Source organism: Megalops cyprinoides, chromosome 23 (assembly GCF_013368585.1).
Source record: "Megalops cyprinoides isolate fMegCyp1 chromosome 23, fMegCyp1.pri, whole genome shotgun sequence".
NCBI classification, from domain to species: Eukaryota; Metazoa; Chordata; class Actinopteri; order Elopiformes; family Megalopidae; genus Megalops; species Megalops cyprinoides.
This window is the reverse complement of record NC_050605.1, coordinates 6,950,096-6,964,921: the sequence shown is the minus strand read 5'-3', so window position 1 is coordinate 6,964,921 and position 14,826 is coordinate 6,950,096. Positions and strand designations below refer to the sequence as shown.

General features: G+C 45.5%; 1 protein-coding gene and 2 non-coding genes across 5 annotated transcripts; all 3 read right to left on the bottom strand.

Annotated features, from left to right (window-relative positions):
- Positions 1-7,459: 7,459 nt before the first annotated feature.
- Positions 7,460-14,408, bottom strand: slc25a3a (solute carrier family 25 member 3a). 3 transcript variants are annotated; one of them, XM_036518455.1, is made up of 8 exons: positions 14,340-14,408; positions 13,842-14,003; positions 11,343-11,470; positions 9,847-10,026; positions 9,562-9,743; positions 8,867-9,039; positions 8,613-8,723; positions 7,460-8,062 (listed from the first exon to the last, which is right to left on the bottom strand). In XM_036518455.1, exons 2-8 carry the CDS (start codon positions 13,984-13,986, stop codon positions 7,902-7,904), a joined length of 1,080 nt encoding a protein of 359 aa, XP_036374348.1. In that variant the 5' UTR covers positions 13,987-14,003; positions 14,340-14,408; the 3' UTR covers positions 7,460-7,901. The 3 variants fall into 3 exon arrangements, with proteins under 3 accessions (XP_036374348.1, XP_036374349.1, XP_036374350.1); XM_036518456.1 differs by lacking the exons at positions 13,842-14,003; positions 14,340-14,408 and adding an exon at positions 12,505-12,585; XM_036518457.1 differs by lacking the exons at positions 11,343-11,470; positions 14,340-14,408 and having other exon boundaries at positions 13,842-13,959.
- On the bottom strand, positions 8,224-8,446 carry LOC118770781. Its single transcript, XR_005004575.1, has one exon. It is a non-coding gene; the product is annotated as a small nucleolar RNA SNORA53 (small nucleolar RNA).
- On the bottom strand, positions 9,214-9,435 carry LOC118770783. Its single transcript, XR_005004576.1, has one exon. It is a non-coding gene; the product is annotated as a small nucleolar RNA SNORA53 (small nucleolar RNA).
- Positions 14,409-14,826: the final 418 nt, after the last annotated feature.

Here is a 14,826-nt window from a genome sequence, read left to right as displayed (position 1 = left end):
AAAGAATGAATGCCACTGTTTCCATCTCAGCTGATGGTAACAACCCTTTAATTGATAGCTGTCTGCCATCAATCCTGAACTGTTGCCCATGGCAATGCTTGTCAATAACTCCATTAAGTGATCATCTGGGGCAAATGAACTCAATTTCTGGTTGTCTGCCTCTCTCACATCCTGTATTGCTCTTTCTCACTCCCTGGAAGATCTCTAGCTGCAATGGAAGTAGAATATTACCCCTTCATCAGAGACACCCAATTCCAAAACAGCATGCATCCTCATTACTGCTACCACCCTTCTTACCATATTATCCTAAGACCTTGTTCCACGATACGTGATCTGCGGAGAGACAGGCAATAGTACAGAATCAGAAATTGGTCTGAAAAATATTTGAACACTGCAAGTTCAGTGAAAAGGGTTTGGTCACAATGACCAGGAGGAGTACTGTACCTGTTCTTAGCTGATTGTCAGGCTAACGAACATCCGTGTGACAGATGCTTGACAGCTACTGTTCATCCAGTTAATGCAGTAAAAAATGCTATCAAAGATGACATGTTTGCATTTTATAAACTCGTTTTTGGCTCGGCAGAGCTGGGTAAACTTGCTCACTTGTGCCTTTAGGAGGGGCTCTGTTTCCTTGTACTTGTCCTTTTATCTGCCTTTGCTTTAAACTCCTGCTTTGGACATTGCACTCTCACTTCCTTCTGAGACAGTTTCCTGCCTTCACAGCAAAATGCATTTTTTTTCACATCCCAACTTCTGACAATTATACATCTCCATAATGCCACATGGTTTAGTAAGGCAAAACATACATTTGAGCAATTTTCTTTACAGCGGCATGCGTTCCTCAACAGCGTCTTGATTGCTACTAAGAGTTTGCTACTAACTACTGTGGCGGTAATAAGTTCTGTCACTCTGGACAGAGCAGCAAGACTTTGTTTGCTGGAGAGAATGGAGTTGCTGAGGGCTGCATAGGTATGGGGCATGCCCTGGCAACCTGTAACTTGGTAGATGCCATTCCTGCCAGCCCACTGCACTCCTTTTTAAACTGAGAGCACCAATCCCATGGTTCCTGGACCTGCCCGTCTCAGTGCAAGCAGCCACACACATTCAGCCTCATAAGCCAGGTCATGTGGCACACAGGAAGACTGCCAGCTATTTCAGTAACCTACACAGCAAAAGCAAGGACAGAGAGAGTCACACACACACACACACACACACACAATGCACACACAGTCACTCTCACACACACAGACTGGAATGTGCTTGGGGCCTCCCTCCGCCCTTGGCCAGCGACCTTCCACTGTGAGCTATTCGATTCAGCCGCTGCTTCGCCCGCTCAGAACGACCGCTCAGATGCCTCCGGGTATTTTTGTTTGGGAAAACTTCAACAGCCACTGTCACACTGAAAACAAACTTGTTTGTATTCTCTTCAGTCCAAGACAGTGCTGACACTCTCACAGACAGCAGCCCTGCACTGACTGCTATGAGAATCAGTCACCGCTGCATACACCTCACTGTCTTGAATATACTGCCTCTCAAAACTGCACCTGATGCTGGCCAGCATTTACAGAGTTATATTTGTACATAATTACAGGATACTCATACATTTGATGGTAAAAAAAAACTGACTGGTTAGACAAGCTTTGGAGCTGTTCTGTGCAACACTGGTATTTGCATGCATGTGTGAAAAAAACCTTATTGCATGCTAGGATTTATATTTGTTACATGCATTCTATTATTAATATTAGCAGCTGTTGGTTTCAGCACATCTACATTCCACATCATTGTTAGCCTTTTTAGAAACTGGCCTAATTTAAGTAACTGCAGAGGTGGATAGTAGGTCATGAAGATGAATATTTTATTTGGTTCAGTGAGACAGGCTCTGTGGAAAGTTACCATTTTAAGCTCTACATCAGCAGTTACGTAAAACAGACTGGAAGAGAACAGAGTTTACAGATACTGAGTAACACTGAATACGCAGACATCCACTGATACTGAGACACACTGACTGTGTGGATCCACTGATACTGAGATGCACTGAGTGCAAGGATCCACTGACACTGAAGTGATCTCCTGATCCATGTTACTATGGCCAGTGTATTTTTCGTGTGTGTGATTATGAAGTAGGATCAAATAAGATGTGCAGATATAGCCCAGCAGCTGGTTAGTCCGTAAGTACAAAGTCTGAATGCCTATTGGCTTGGCATCACAAGTTAACTAGCTATGTAACTTTCCTTTCATTGCCAGACAGACAGCTATCTATGACCAATTAGCACCTCTGTCACACCTTTCTTGGTAGCTAGCTTGCTTGGTCTGAAAAATGTAAACTGGACAACTGTAGCCAGTTTGCATAGTTAATACAGGCAAAGGCTCTGGACAAAGAGCCTACTTTTCAATCCAATCAGAATGCATGCCCCATTTTGCAGTAATAACTCAAAAGTATAAAGGTTTAACAAAAATCAATCTGCAGGACTCCAGCCTGGTCATAGCACAGTAAGAGTGTGAAGTCATGTGTAGGCAGATTGAGATGGAGGAAGAGTGGTTAGCAGTTACACTATCTGGTAGAAAACCATCAGTAATCCTGACAGATAACAATGGTTTTGGCATAAGGCACCGGCAGACTAACAAGCGTGCCTGAGACACACTAAGGGAAACTACTCAGGACACATGTAGAAACATGTACCGAGTACCATGTGTGAATCTGTGGAAATAGTTCTTTTGTGCTCCACAATCCATGAAACAGATCTAGACAGTGGAGGAAGTTAGCTGGGAAATTTGATGGCATGCTAACGTTCTATTCAGTGTAGAGAGCGTGCGAAAGTTTGATGGTTATCTGTGTTCGCACATGTGAATTTTTGGTATTCTTCGCATTTGCTTGTAACCCCATTCATTGAATTGAATCATTGAACACTGAGGTTTGATGGGGAGACCAGTCATCTTTAGCGACCATTCACTGGCCATTCGCTGTGTTCTGCCTGTGACATAACACCAGGAGCACGTGTATCTCAGCAATGTGACAGCTGTATGGAACCTTTGCATTCATACCTCACAAGTACTCAGTTACATTGACTAATACTTCTTAGACACAAATAGCCACTGTTACATCACTTAGATGTTGTTTTACATTATTGTGTGGTTATAGAAAGCAAATACAGCCATTGTTCTGTTTCTGTTAATATACTACATGAAAAGCATTCACATGCAGACTAAAATTTGTTTACAAGTTTGGACCTCCTAGTTTTTTGTGCTTTTTTCCTGTCAGACTCAGAAAATTCAGCTCTGTCAAAATTAACACCACAGTTTTTTTATTCTCTATGATATTGCAACTTTAAAGACATTTGTGAAGATTGACACACTGACATTAGGTAAAGTGAGTCAAATACAATATTGTATTATGTGTCCCCCTAGCTATGGTATGAGCATTAATTTTTAAGAGGATTCTGAAGTCAATGAGAGGGTTATGACATTTCAAATGTTTCAATAAACACAAGAAAATGCTGTGTTGTCGTGATGTTTTCCTATTGTAGTTTAAATAGCAGACGATTTCCGAAACCATGGCTGGCTGGGATGAGCTGGGACATTTTCATCATGGTTTCATCGTGGTTAGATTCAAATACCACTTTCAAATGTTCTCATTTCAGTTTGTCTCATTTGCCAAACTTTTTTTCTGAATGGGTGGGATCAGCTCTTGATAAGAATTGTGAAACAGGTTTTAACAGCACAGTCAGTTTGATCAGCACAACTTGGCTGGTTTGTCTACACTTTAGTAAGAGTTAAATTCTTAAAATTGAGGGCTGCAGATCTTAGCTATTCAGGTTCACATTTGATTCATCCAGTGGTCTTTAAACAGATGTAAACAATTTATTGTGAGAAATTAAGAGGTCTTCAGGTGCTTTGGAAGACTGTAGTCCTTGTCTGGCATGTAGAGATTGTCAGCTTCTAACAATACTCAGGAGAGCAACCTGATGCCTTCTGCAGAGCTATCTCATCAAATTTGTCAAAATACCACACACCAGCTATGAGAGAAATAGTTTGAAAAACTCGTCAAAATATAATTCACAGGCTGCACAAGAAACAACAATATACACACATGCCCTTATTAAAATGAAGAAAAATCAGGACATGTAATAATTATATATTTGTTTTTCCACACAGTTCGGATGCGTCAGGGACAGCGCTGCATTATTCAACAGGGAAAGTGGCGCAAATTTTGTGTCATTATTGTTAGCAAGCACGCAGCGATGCAGAGGTCACAGAGAGATGGGACTTCAGCTTCTGCAACCCCTCACCTCCGCTATCAAGAACCCGAAGAGGGATCCATTCCAGGTACCGCAACCGCGGCCCGTTTCACGGAACGCGGACCCCTGTGCCTCCATCCATGGGACTTAAAACTACATTAACAACTGGAGCCGAGCACAATGGACGATAATGACAGCAAGAGTGATTGAAGCACGGCCATGGCTGGTAATCGCCGTGTCCAGCTCTTCCTCCAGGAACATCACCGTGACGCAGATTCAGTGCATTAGTCCATTAAAATCCAGAGCTGAGAGCAGCGCGCCAAACTGAACGTGCTCACACACACACACACACACACACACACACACACGCTCTCAAACACATGCACACACACACACACCCATATACTTTTTTCAAGGGGCAATTCTTTTGTATGTAGTGTTAACAAATAATTATCCCATGTGCTTCACTATCAATGTCCTGTTCTCTCACCTTTACAAGCATCACGACTGCTGTTGGTCATGAAGACCTTGTTTGTCATACTGTCACATATTAAAAAAAAATACATTTTGTACAGCAACACTGTGAATTCAATGCACATAATGGCTTCTTTATGCAGTAACAAAATCCGATCTTATATAAGAATGCATTGTAACTCCTGAACAGTACTGTGTGTGTATATATATATATTTTTGTTCATAAAGCTAAAATAAAGACAAAATATGATTTAACAGAGAAGTAACCAACACAAGCTCCAATCAAAAGTGCCAGAACCTAAATATTGTATATGGTCATCCTTGGTCTATTACTCCTGTGATTCTTTCCATTTTCCAACTAATGACATCCACTTCACTGTCAAACAAGAACATCAACAGATTCACTCCTCATCAGGGCAATCTGACATCAATGTCCTTTAAGTGGCCAGGACAAATCTCAGTCTACCCTTGTAGCAAATCTAGCAAGCAATTAACAAATTGAATCAACCGCATCGTAATCAAGCACCCCTACACTGCAAAAAATCCAAATCTCACCAAGCATATTTGTCTCTTTTCAAGTCAAAATATCTCTTTACACTTAATATAAGACACAGTCACCAAACAAGCAAAATTTCCTTGTGCTACAAGGACTTGTTTTTAGACGGTGCATCTTGAATATCTGTGTATTTCCACTAGTTCCATTGGCAGATTTTTTCACTTATTACTATCAAAAAACACCTTGTATTAATTATTTTGTTTCTTATTTTTGAAGGGCTATTTTTTGCAGTGTATGTATAGTATGCTTTCATACACAATGGGGCTAAATACATGGCTAGATAGATATATACCTACTGTATTTCTCTCCTCCACTGGCTACCGGTTGCAGTGAGGATCAAGTTCAAGACCTTGCTACTAACCTTTAAGGAACTTAACGGATCAGCCCCACCAATACATACAGGACACGATCAAGGCCTACAAGCCTGCAAGAGTGCTGCGCTCTGCTACCTCGGGTAGCCTCTGTGTCCCGAAATACAAGGGCAGTATCTCTCCGACCCGCCTCTTCTCAGTATTGGCTCCACACTGGTGGACTCCCTGGACGCCTTCAAGACAAAACTTATAACTCATCTTTTCAAGCTGTATCTCTAGTCTACCTTTCTCTCTATCTGTCTCTATCTATCCTATCCAACCCTATTTTCAAAAAAAAGCACTCTACACTAGCTTAGCACTTAACTTAGTATCTTACTGGCCTCTTGTAATACTTTGCAATAACTACTCTTAGCATATTGATACATTTGGAAGTTGCTCTGGGTAAGAGCGCCTGCTAAATGATGTAATGTAATTTAATAGCTATTTAAAGAAACTAGTTTGCTATTGTTTTATTAGCTATGCATCCAATTTGCTGTCAGTCTGTATTTCTCTTAAAGCTCTTGTTTTAATACATTTAGAGAAATTGTGTCATTTTCTGTAGGTATAATCAATGCAAGGAAATGGAAGTTGTGCATAAGTTGATACTGAAGTTACTGCACAGCAAGGGATTCAGCCTCCAAATCATATTGCAACAACACGTAGAAGCCCAATGTTGTATACGTCCATTTATTGAATTTCTTTCATTTTGCCCATGTGGTATAAAGTGTCGTTCAAGCTGCTAAACAAGGCGGGCTCCCGAGTGGCCGAGCTGGTGAAGGCACTCGTTCTAGGCACAAGCTACGCCCTACAGCCCTGAGCCATTGAGTCTTCACGTTTGGCATTCTCTCTCAAAGCGCACTGCGGGACATACTGTCAGAAAGCAGTGCTTGGTTGCATGCAGAGTTGCATTTGTTGTGCTTCGGTGTTCCCGAGTACACAGCTTGCAGTCAGGTAAGCTTAAGCATTACCACCAACTGGCAAAAGTGAGGATGGAAAGGGGTAGGTTTAAGTATCAGCCATCACAAAAAGCTTTTAAACAGGCGTCTGTTACTGAACCCATTTAATTTTATTACAGGTCCATTTTGCTACAGCGGGATCCTCAGCAACCTCACAATTTCCACAGGATTACAGGGTCGCCTGTTCCAGGCTGGTAGATATTTGTATTACTAATTTGTTTTCATCTGTTCCAGGTTGGTAGATGTTTATTTTATTAGTTCAGCTGTAAGAGTTTGTAGACACCTGCAGGCCTATGTATTGTTCAACTGTGCGCCATGGTTAGCCTCAGGGTTAGACCAAAAGGACACTACCTTGGCTCATACTGCTGAAAACTACTGCAATTTTCAGCAGACCGGACAGCTCCAATACCTTCAAGTGCAGTTATATTTGCCTAGAAACCACTCTGACCTTTCCTTTTCCTCTAGGTAATGGTTTTATTCCAATATATTCATGCTTCACTAACCCAACCATAGAGGGAATCACAACTGTCCAATTAAATGGTGGCAGGTTATAAACTAAAAGATCAGTCAACAAGAACAGCCAAAATTAAAAGGTCTGGCTGCAGCACTTCATTCAAATGAAGTCTAATCATTAACTGGAAAAAATACAAGCTCAATTTTTGTTGCACAGAAGTCAAAAGACTCACTGACAAGTTAGGGAGTTGAATTTAGAGTTTTGCCATCTCACCCCCATATTCCGGATAAGTCTCTATAATCAACATCGATTCCGCTTTTCTAGTTTCTCTCATTGCCAACTTCTTCATTGGTCATCCTTAATGTCAGGCTCTACAATGAAGTGTGTGTTATTGTGAGTTGTACAACCATGACTGAGAGACAGTAATTCGGATGAGGCTGTAACATTTTTAATCCAGTGTCCTGACTGCCAGAAAGCAAGCAGCTCACGAACACCACCAGACAGCTGGAGTAACAATGCTCCTTACAAACTCAAATACAGACACAGATCTGCTTAAGTGCAATGATTCAGCATTTTAATACAGGAAAGAAATGTGCACTGACTGCATTTTAACACAGGAAACTGTACACAGGTGAAGAGCAGTCCTTCAAAATCCTTACAAAAAAGCAACACACCAGCAACTGTTTGACCAGTTTTTTTTTTAATCATAACCTCCATGTAAACTAAAATCTCCTGTGCCCTCCCTCTGACCCCCTGCTAGGGTCACTTCCCCCCCCCCACTCTGTCCTCAGTAAGCGTAAGCAGCAGCACAGCGCCGTGGGCTGCTGCAGGTATATAAATACAGAAAAATGACTGGAGTGTGGGAGCTGCCCCACCTTACTCCGCCAGCCCCAGCTTCTTCTTCAGGGACTCGGGCATCTCGGGGGGAGGGGGGCGGGGCAGGCGGAAGTACACCTTCACCGAGTCGTAGATGAACCACTGCAGGGCCGTCAGAGTTCCGATCATGATGATGCGGGCCACCAGTCCCTTCCACACACCTGAGAGCGAGACGGAGACAGGTAAGATGTGTGTAACCAACCAGGAAGGTAGGCAAGCATATAAACAGGCACATATAAAAAGTGCAGAGAAGCCTAGTCCTTTTCAGGGTACAGAATGCTGCTTCATCACAGTACACCCCCATCAGGTGACTGAGGGAGGAAGTGTCCGCCCTCCGGCCTTGGCCGCACTGGGAGCTTCCTGCCCGCAGAGCCGGCAGGGGGTCAGTGCAGCCGAAGGGGCCGGAGAGGCAGGTAGACTGCTCTCACACGCCAATGACTCAAGCACCTCCTACTGTACAACCACAAAGTTGCCGGGGGCCTCCAGACTGGAGCTTCTGCTTCAGTGCAGGAGCGCCCCCAAGAGGTGGATCTAAGGAGCGTGTCTGATGAACTGATGGCCAGAAATAACGTAACTAAACTGCTCGATCAGAGCGAGGAAACACCCCTGGACAGGTTTCATGCAACCATAAATAACTTCAGTAATATTCGTATTATAGTGGCGATGAGATGAGTAGCACCCTGCTCGGGGTGTGCTTGATTAGGGACCCACCTCTGGGTCCGAGCCTCTTGAGCACCTGCACGGCGGTGCTGCCTTTCTCTTTGTTGAGCACAGAGACCACAGAGTCAGCGGGGTGGGACACAACGGCGCAGAATACTCCGGCTGCAGGGGGAAGGACAGGCGGCAGTCAGAGTGGGGCAGAGCACACTTCACGTCAAAAGCAAATTCTGCTTCACTTACCCCAAACAGACACCTCAACTATCAAGACACGGACCGTTGCCCCCCCCCCCCCCCCCCACACTCACCTATGTAACCGGCCACGAAGGTGACGACCAGCTGCTCTGGCTTGGAGCACTCGCTGCGTGGCTTGGGCACCACGTGCTTGTAGAGTGCCTCCACCGTGCGCTCGAAGCAGGCGAACTTCATCATGGTGTAGGGGATCTGCCTCATCCACAGGGGGACCACGCCCTTGTAAAACCTGCCAGAGAGACGGGGGTCATGGCTTCAGCCTGAGAACAACATGAACGCGTTTCAGACTACATTTACTGGGCCACCTGTGGCCTGGATTTCCCTCACAGGCTGCTGATCAGAGGGGGAGGTAAGGAGCACAGGTTCCTGTTTACTGTGAGGACGTTGTGTGACTGAGGGAGGAAGTGTCCGCCCTCCGGCCTGGCCGCACTGGGAGCTTCCTGCCCGCAGAGCCGGCAGGGGGTCAGTGCAGCCGTGGGGGCCGGAGAGGCAGGTAGACTGCTCTCACACGCCAATGACTCAAGCACCTCCTACTGTACAACCACAAAGTTGCCGGGGGGCTCCAGACTGGAGCTTCTGCTTCAGTGCAGGAGCGCCCCCAAGAGGTGGATCTAAGGAGCGTGTTGATAGCAACTAAATTGACGCTTTACATGAGCCTAACTTCTTATGGACAGCTAATGCCCCAGCTGAAGCACCAGGGCTTCAGCTGTAAGTGGGCCATCCTCGGCTGGCAGACAGGGAGGATACTCACGCCCACAGCCCCTCCTCGGCATACATCTTTGGTGCACACTCCCTCAGGGTGTTGGCGTAGCCTGGCTGGGTCTGGATGCGCACTTTACATGCCTCCATGGGGGCCAGAGCGACATCGGCAAAGAACTCGGCACTGGCTGATGATGCCAAGTACAGGGAAGTCCTCCACAGGTAGGCATTTTCCTGCAGAAAAGGACAGAGTCACAGGGAGACACAGGAAGTGAGGACCTGGCCGGTTAACAGACTCCGCTGCGTGAAGCGGCTTCCCTACGGCGGGCTCACTCACCTCTCCCAGGAAGTCGCTGTACACGATCTTGAAGACCTCGTAGAAGCCGAACTTGCAGAGACCCTGCATGGAGTACCCGATGAAGGTGGGGGCCCAGCCCTTACCCAAACCCCTGACACCATCTTCCCTCAGGGTGATAGAGAAGCCGTTGAAAATGGTCTTGTACTTGTCTGGGTTCACCTGGAGGACACACAAGCACACATCAGAAGGGTGACACTGATGGCAATCTCCGAAAAGAAACCCACACACATGCCTATAGGTCCCCGCCGCCACAGCCAAACAGAAAAATTAACATGCTCCCAACACTGATGGTAACAGACAGGACCTTGCACAACTAAGCATCCGAGCACCGAAAAGTTCAACTAGGACGCGCGCCAATAACATAACAGCTCCAACACAGGTCTGCACTGAAGGCAGCCATACTATTCCTGACTCAGCTAGGCACGGGCAGTACGTGTAAGTATGGCACTGCATCACTGCTCACACCTGGAGACAGTCCAGGAAAGGTCTGCTCTACACCCGACAGGCGGAATCTTTTTCAGTCCTAGTGGGGGCCAAGTTAAGCCAGCCCGTCTGTCACCTCTGTTTAGCGGCTGTTGACGAAGCAACCTGGAGACCAGATCAACTAACAGAGGCTTGCACAATGCAAGAGGCTTCGTACTTCACGTGTTCTCTCCGATAGGGACTGTTGTGTTACTTGCACATTTCCTGGATTTTAACATCACAAGCATTCATTTCACTGGCAATCAGAATGCGAGGCCACACAGTATTATGGGCTGGTTATGAACTGAGGTAGCCTACAAATTCGTTCAATTCAAACATAAAGAACTGTGGGGATGATGCAAAATAAACTGCACTTCCAGTGAATCTGTGAAAGAATAATATATCTGGATTCGTTGTAACAAGATCTGAACTAAACCGACATAAGACTTATGGCAGAACTGCATCCTACACATGGTCGTGGGAACCCCATTTTGTGACTTTATGCATGTTTAACGTCAATTATTTGAGACAGGGTATTTACTTAGCTCTTTGTGTGTTGCATACATAAATATCTGTAATTCCTACTGGCAGTTTCACATCCTGAGAAATCATGCCTGCTGCTTTGTATGTAGCTGGCTTGGCCACTGGAAGCTATAGCAGTTTCCACAAACTTAAGCTATGTTATCATGTGACCACATTAAGGGTACCAGAGGCCACGTGATTATGTTCACTGGCTTGGGGTTTACTGCCCTCCAGTTATTGTTCACAATTTGGTTTAGTTTCTGCTGCAAGTCATGCCTGTTTCCACCACTTCTGCTTTAAACTGTGACCACAGCCTGTCAAGAGTCCTGAACAGGCCTGAGACTGTGATGGATGCAGATTTCCCTCAGTCAGACTGTGTCACGAGTTCTTTGGTCAGGCAGAGGTCCTATCCTGTGACCGGACTCATTTCACGGTCCAGTTAGTCACCAAATGGGGAGGTCAGAGGAGTGGGCAGGCGGTCAGGTACAGACCTGAATGCGGCACTTGACCAGGTCGAGGGGCACGACCACCGTGTGCGTGAGTCCGCAGCTGAGGATGCCCCCGAAGCCGCACAGGGCGTAATATTTCATGGAGCCAAACTCACAGCTCACGTCCGAGTCTGTAGCAGGAGACACACAGCACCATGTGCGGTTAGTCCCACTCCATGCACCTCTGCACTACATACTAACATCCACAACCTGCAGCCCAACCTCACTGGCGCCTCTTACCAACCAAAGGGGTTCAGCCAGACTCACACTTCTCTTCAGATATCAATTATCGTTATCGGCCTTTAAGACTTTGGATTCAGTTAGACTCAGTATATGTCGTTACTGCAGCATGTACTGGCCTGCTTATTGGCCTCTGTGAGCAAATGAAGGCATGCTCAGACCTACAGGAGGGTTTTTTTCATGGGCAGTTCTACTATGTGATCCTGCCAACTGACAAGGATGATTAGGACAGACAGACGTGCCAAAGGGGATTTGTAGAGACCTGCAGCGCATTAGCAGACGCATGCATTCCTGCTCTTGTTATCTTTGCTGCTAGCACAGCTACACTGTGTGGAATAACTTCCCTCTTGAATCTGACACCTCCCAGTCAGTGGATAACTATTATTCCAACAAAAAAACCCACCTTTAACAAGTTAGTATTCACACACCACGCCAGTCTGAACTGAAAGGTTGTGTTTAGATGCATATCTGTACACCACATATGCATGCATAAAGAAGATTTGAATGACATACTACATGACATGGAATGCGTGCAATGCAGCATGGTTCTGTACTATGTGAACATTGAGGAAACGATATCTCAATGTCATCTCACATCTACCCATCACCCCTTACAGTGAGTAAATGGGCAACGCTACAGCCGTGCAGATGACTGAACATCCAGGTACACTGAACATGGGACTTTTCTATTCGTAATGACAGTGAGAAACCCCTTAGTGGACTGAAAATCATCCTCTGTGTTGAGTGCAAGAACATCCACAAAGAGATGAATGCATTTACCTCCCGGGAACCCTCCCACCTGAAAGTGCTGATGGGATGCAGTGGACACTGGACTGCACACACATGCGGAGTGATTTTAGTGTGCTTTGATGGGTTAGTGCACGTCACACCATTCTTCAAGACCTTAGTTATTGGGACCTCAGACCTGCATTCTGCATTTGACCAGGTCCAGGGGTACGACTGCTGTGTGCGTGGTACCGCAGCTCAGAATCCCGCCGAAGCCACAGAGGAGGAAATACTTCTGGGAGCCGAACTCACAGCTGTCCCCCTCTAAGGAGAGAGGAGCAGTGAACCTGAGAGCCTCGTGCTTTTGTAACAGGACTTTGGTTCGCAAACACGTGTGCACCGCTAGGCTAGGCTATAATGTCACTGGCACCAATGTCAGGACGCCTCACAGCAGGTGTAAGCCGCAGTGAATTTCCCTTCAGCTGGATTTGGAATCCGGCACACTATGTCTGAACGTGTTCTAGTGTCCCTCCTTACGGAAACCACTCCTAAACCACAACATTTCCTGTCCGCGGAAAAAAAGGCTAGGATGGTAGAACCAGGCTATCACTGCAACCCTGGGGTCTTTCGCAATATTATCTTAACACGTGTTTAAACATTCTCAAACTAACACCAACAACATCTGAGAAAGTCGAGAATCCGACCGTTTATTTGGACAAAAAAATCTACTTATCAACCATAACGTCTTCTGATTCCCAAAACTGAAGGCTGTGCACTGCAGCCAACAGGAGAAGAGTGCGTCCATGCGAGCAAGGCGAGAACCAATGATATTCCCTTTTGTTGGCATGTCTTTCTCCCATTGCGACCATCCGGCGTGGACCAGTGAAAAGAAAAATCCGTGCCTTTACTTTTACCAAAAGACAACTGTCGTGGTAGCAATGGAATACAAAAAAATCGACCATCCACTCGCTGGTCTGTGGCTGGATTTCCCACCAGTTACATTCATTTTCTAGTTTGTCCTTATATGCCCTGCGTAAAGGCCTGAAGAAGCCAGGAGAGGTAACGTTACCTTACAAAAGAAGTCTGCAAGCTAGCCGCACTATATTTAAATAGAAATACAGAGCAGATCATTAAAGTCGAACGTCTAGTAAGTGTTGCTTGAATTTCCCGAGGTTGCCAAGCTCTAGATAGTTCATAATGTGACGAGACTTTTAAGGTGCGATCCTACGTTTCATCTGCTAGCTACACTTACAATAACGTTAGCAAGCTACCTACCCTTCCCATATAAGAACCAATGAATAATACACGACTTCGTATTTCTTGCAGAGCTTCACCATTTAAGAATAAAGCGCCATCCAAGGCGCAGAAGACAGACTTTTCAGAATTACTACTTCTGAAACTACCGCTTACGCCCTCAACACTGAACACCTAACTTGAGAAGCCAGTTTAAATACAGAACTAAATGTAGCTAAGCCTGTCGTGGAATCGTTTCAATAGTAACTTTGCTGGCTAACGTTTATTACAAAATGATCTTACCGGCCACAGCAGCAGCCGCAAACCTGCGATTGCTGTGCCCATGCTCTGTGGTGCTCTGTCTGGGCTCTTCGACCTGCCGCAGGGTGAATAACGGGGCGCTGAAGGGGTTCGCCCGGGCCAGCTGTGTCAACGTGGTGGGGTACATTTTTCTGGAGAGAAGGGCTGTGAGAAGGGGTATGGCTAGTTAGCATGCAAAAATAAAAAAAAAACATAACAGAACCAAATCGATGGGTTTTCAAATGTCACTACCTAGTTACGTAGCCTGTCAAAGTTAATACTGCTTAAGTTACTACAATGATTAGTCCCTGGCAGCCGGCTAATTGTAACCACTGAAATGACACACAGAACTGACTAACAAAGTACAACTCTGTGCAAAGTATTCAGATGTCAGTACATTATGAAACAGCATTTCCTGGATCGTCAGTATAAGTCATTCTTGTTGCGTCTGTAGTCAAATAATGCACTTTTTAAATATTGAATGAAACATTGTTCTCTCACTTTTCGACGCTGTCTTAAGATGGCGCCTCCGTTCCCCTTCAGCCCGGCGGCTCGGAAAGGCCCGACGTCCTCGCGCTTAATCAATTTGTCCTTCCCTAACGTCACGGCGGTAAAGCAGAAACGTCATCTGCATATCGTCCAATCAAAAGACACAAAACACAATATCCGGGTGACGCTACCAGAGATACTTAATCGTTGAGACAACACACACCGTTGCCGTTGTGCAGTTCCGAGTGCTGTTGTTGCAGCCTTGAAGAGTTCCGGTAATTCACGGTTGCCGGCACTTTAAACACGTCTTCGTGCTTTTGTTTTTATTTTGCACCTTGGTGCGACTATGTCAGTGCCAGAGGTTTGACGTGCAACTTCAGATTACCTAAACAGCACATTAAAAATGGTTAAAATGCGCAACAAACAGTTAAACGAACTAGGTGCAAAGGTGCCCAAGGAAAAGAGAAGATCATACTCTAAGTGTGTGAAATCTGCAGAA

What these genes read in the sequence shown, in the direction of transcription:
- slc25a3a (XM_036518455.1), bottom strand. Translation starts at nt 13,986, where the DNA reads ATGTACCCCACCACGTTGACACAGCTGGCCCGGGCGAACCCCTTCAGC. An exon ending in TGCGGCTGCTGCTGTGGCCG is followed by an intron (nt 11,471 to 13,841) that starts GTAAGATCATTT and finishes CTCCTGCTACAG; the next exon opens with ACTCGGACGTGAGCTGTGAG. An exon ending in CTTCGTGGCCGGTTACATAG is followed by an intron (nt 8,724 to 8,866) that starts GTGAGTGTGGGG and finishes TTCCCCCTGCAG; the next exon opens with CCGGAGTATTCTGCGCCGTT.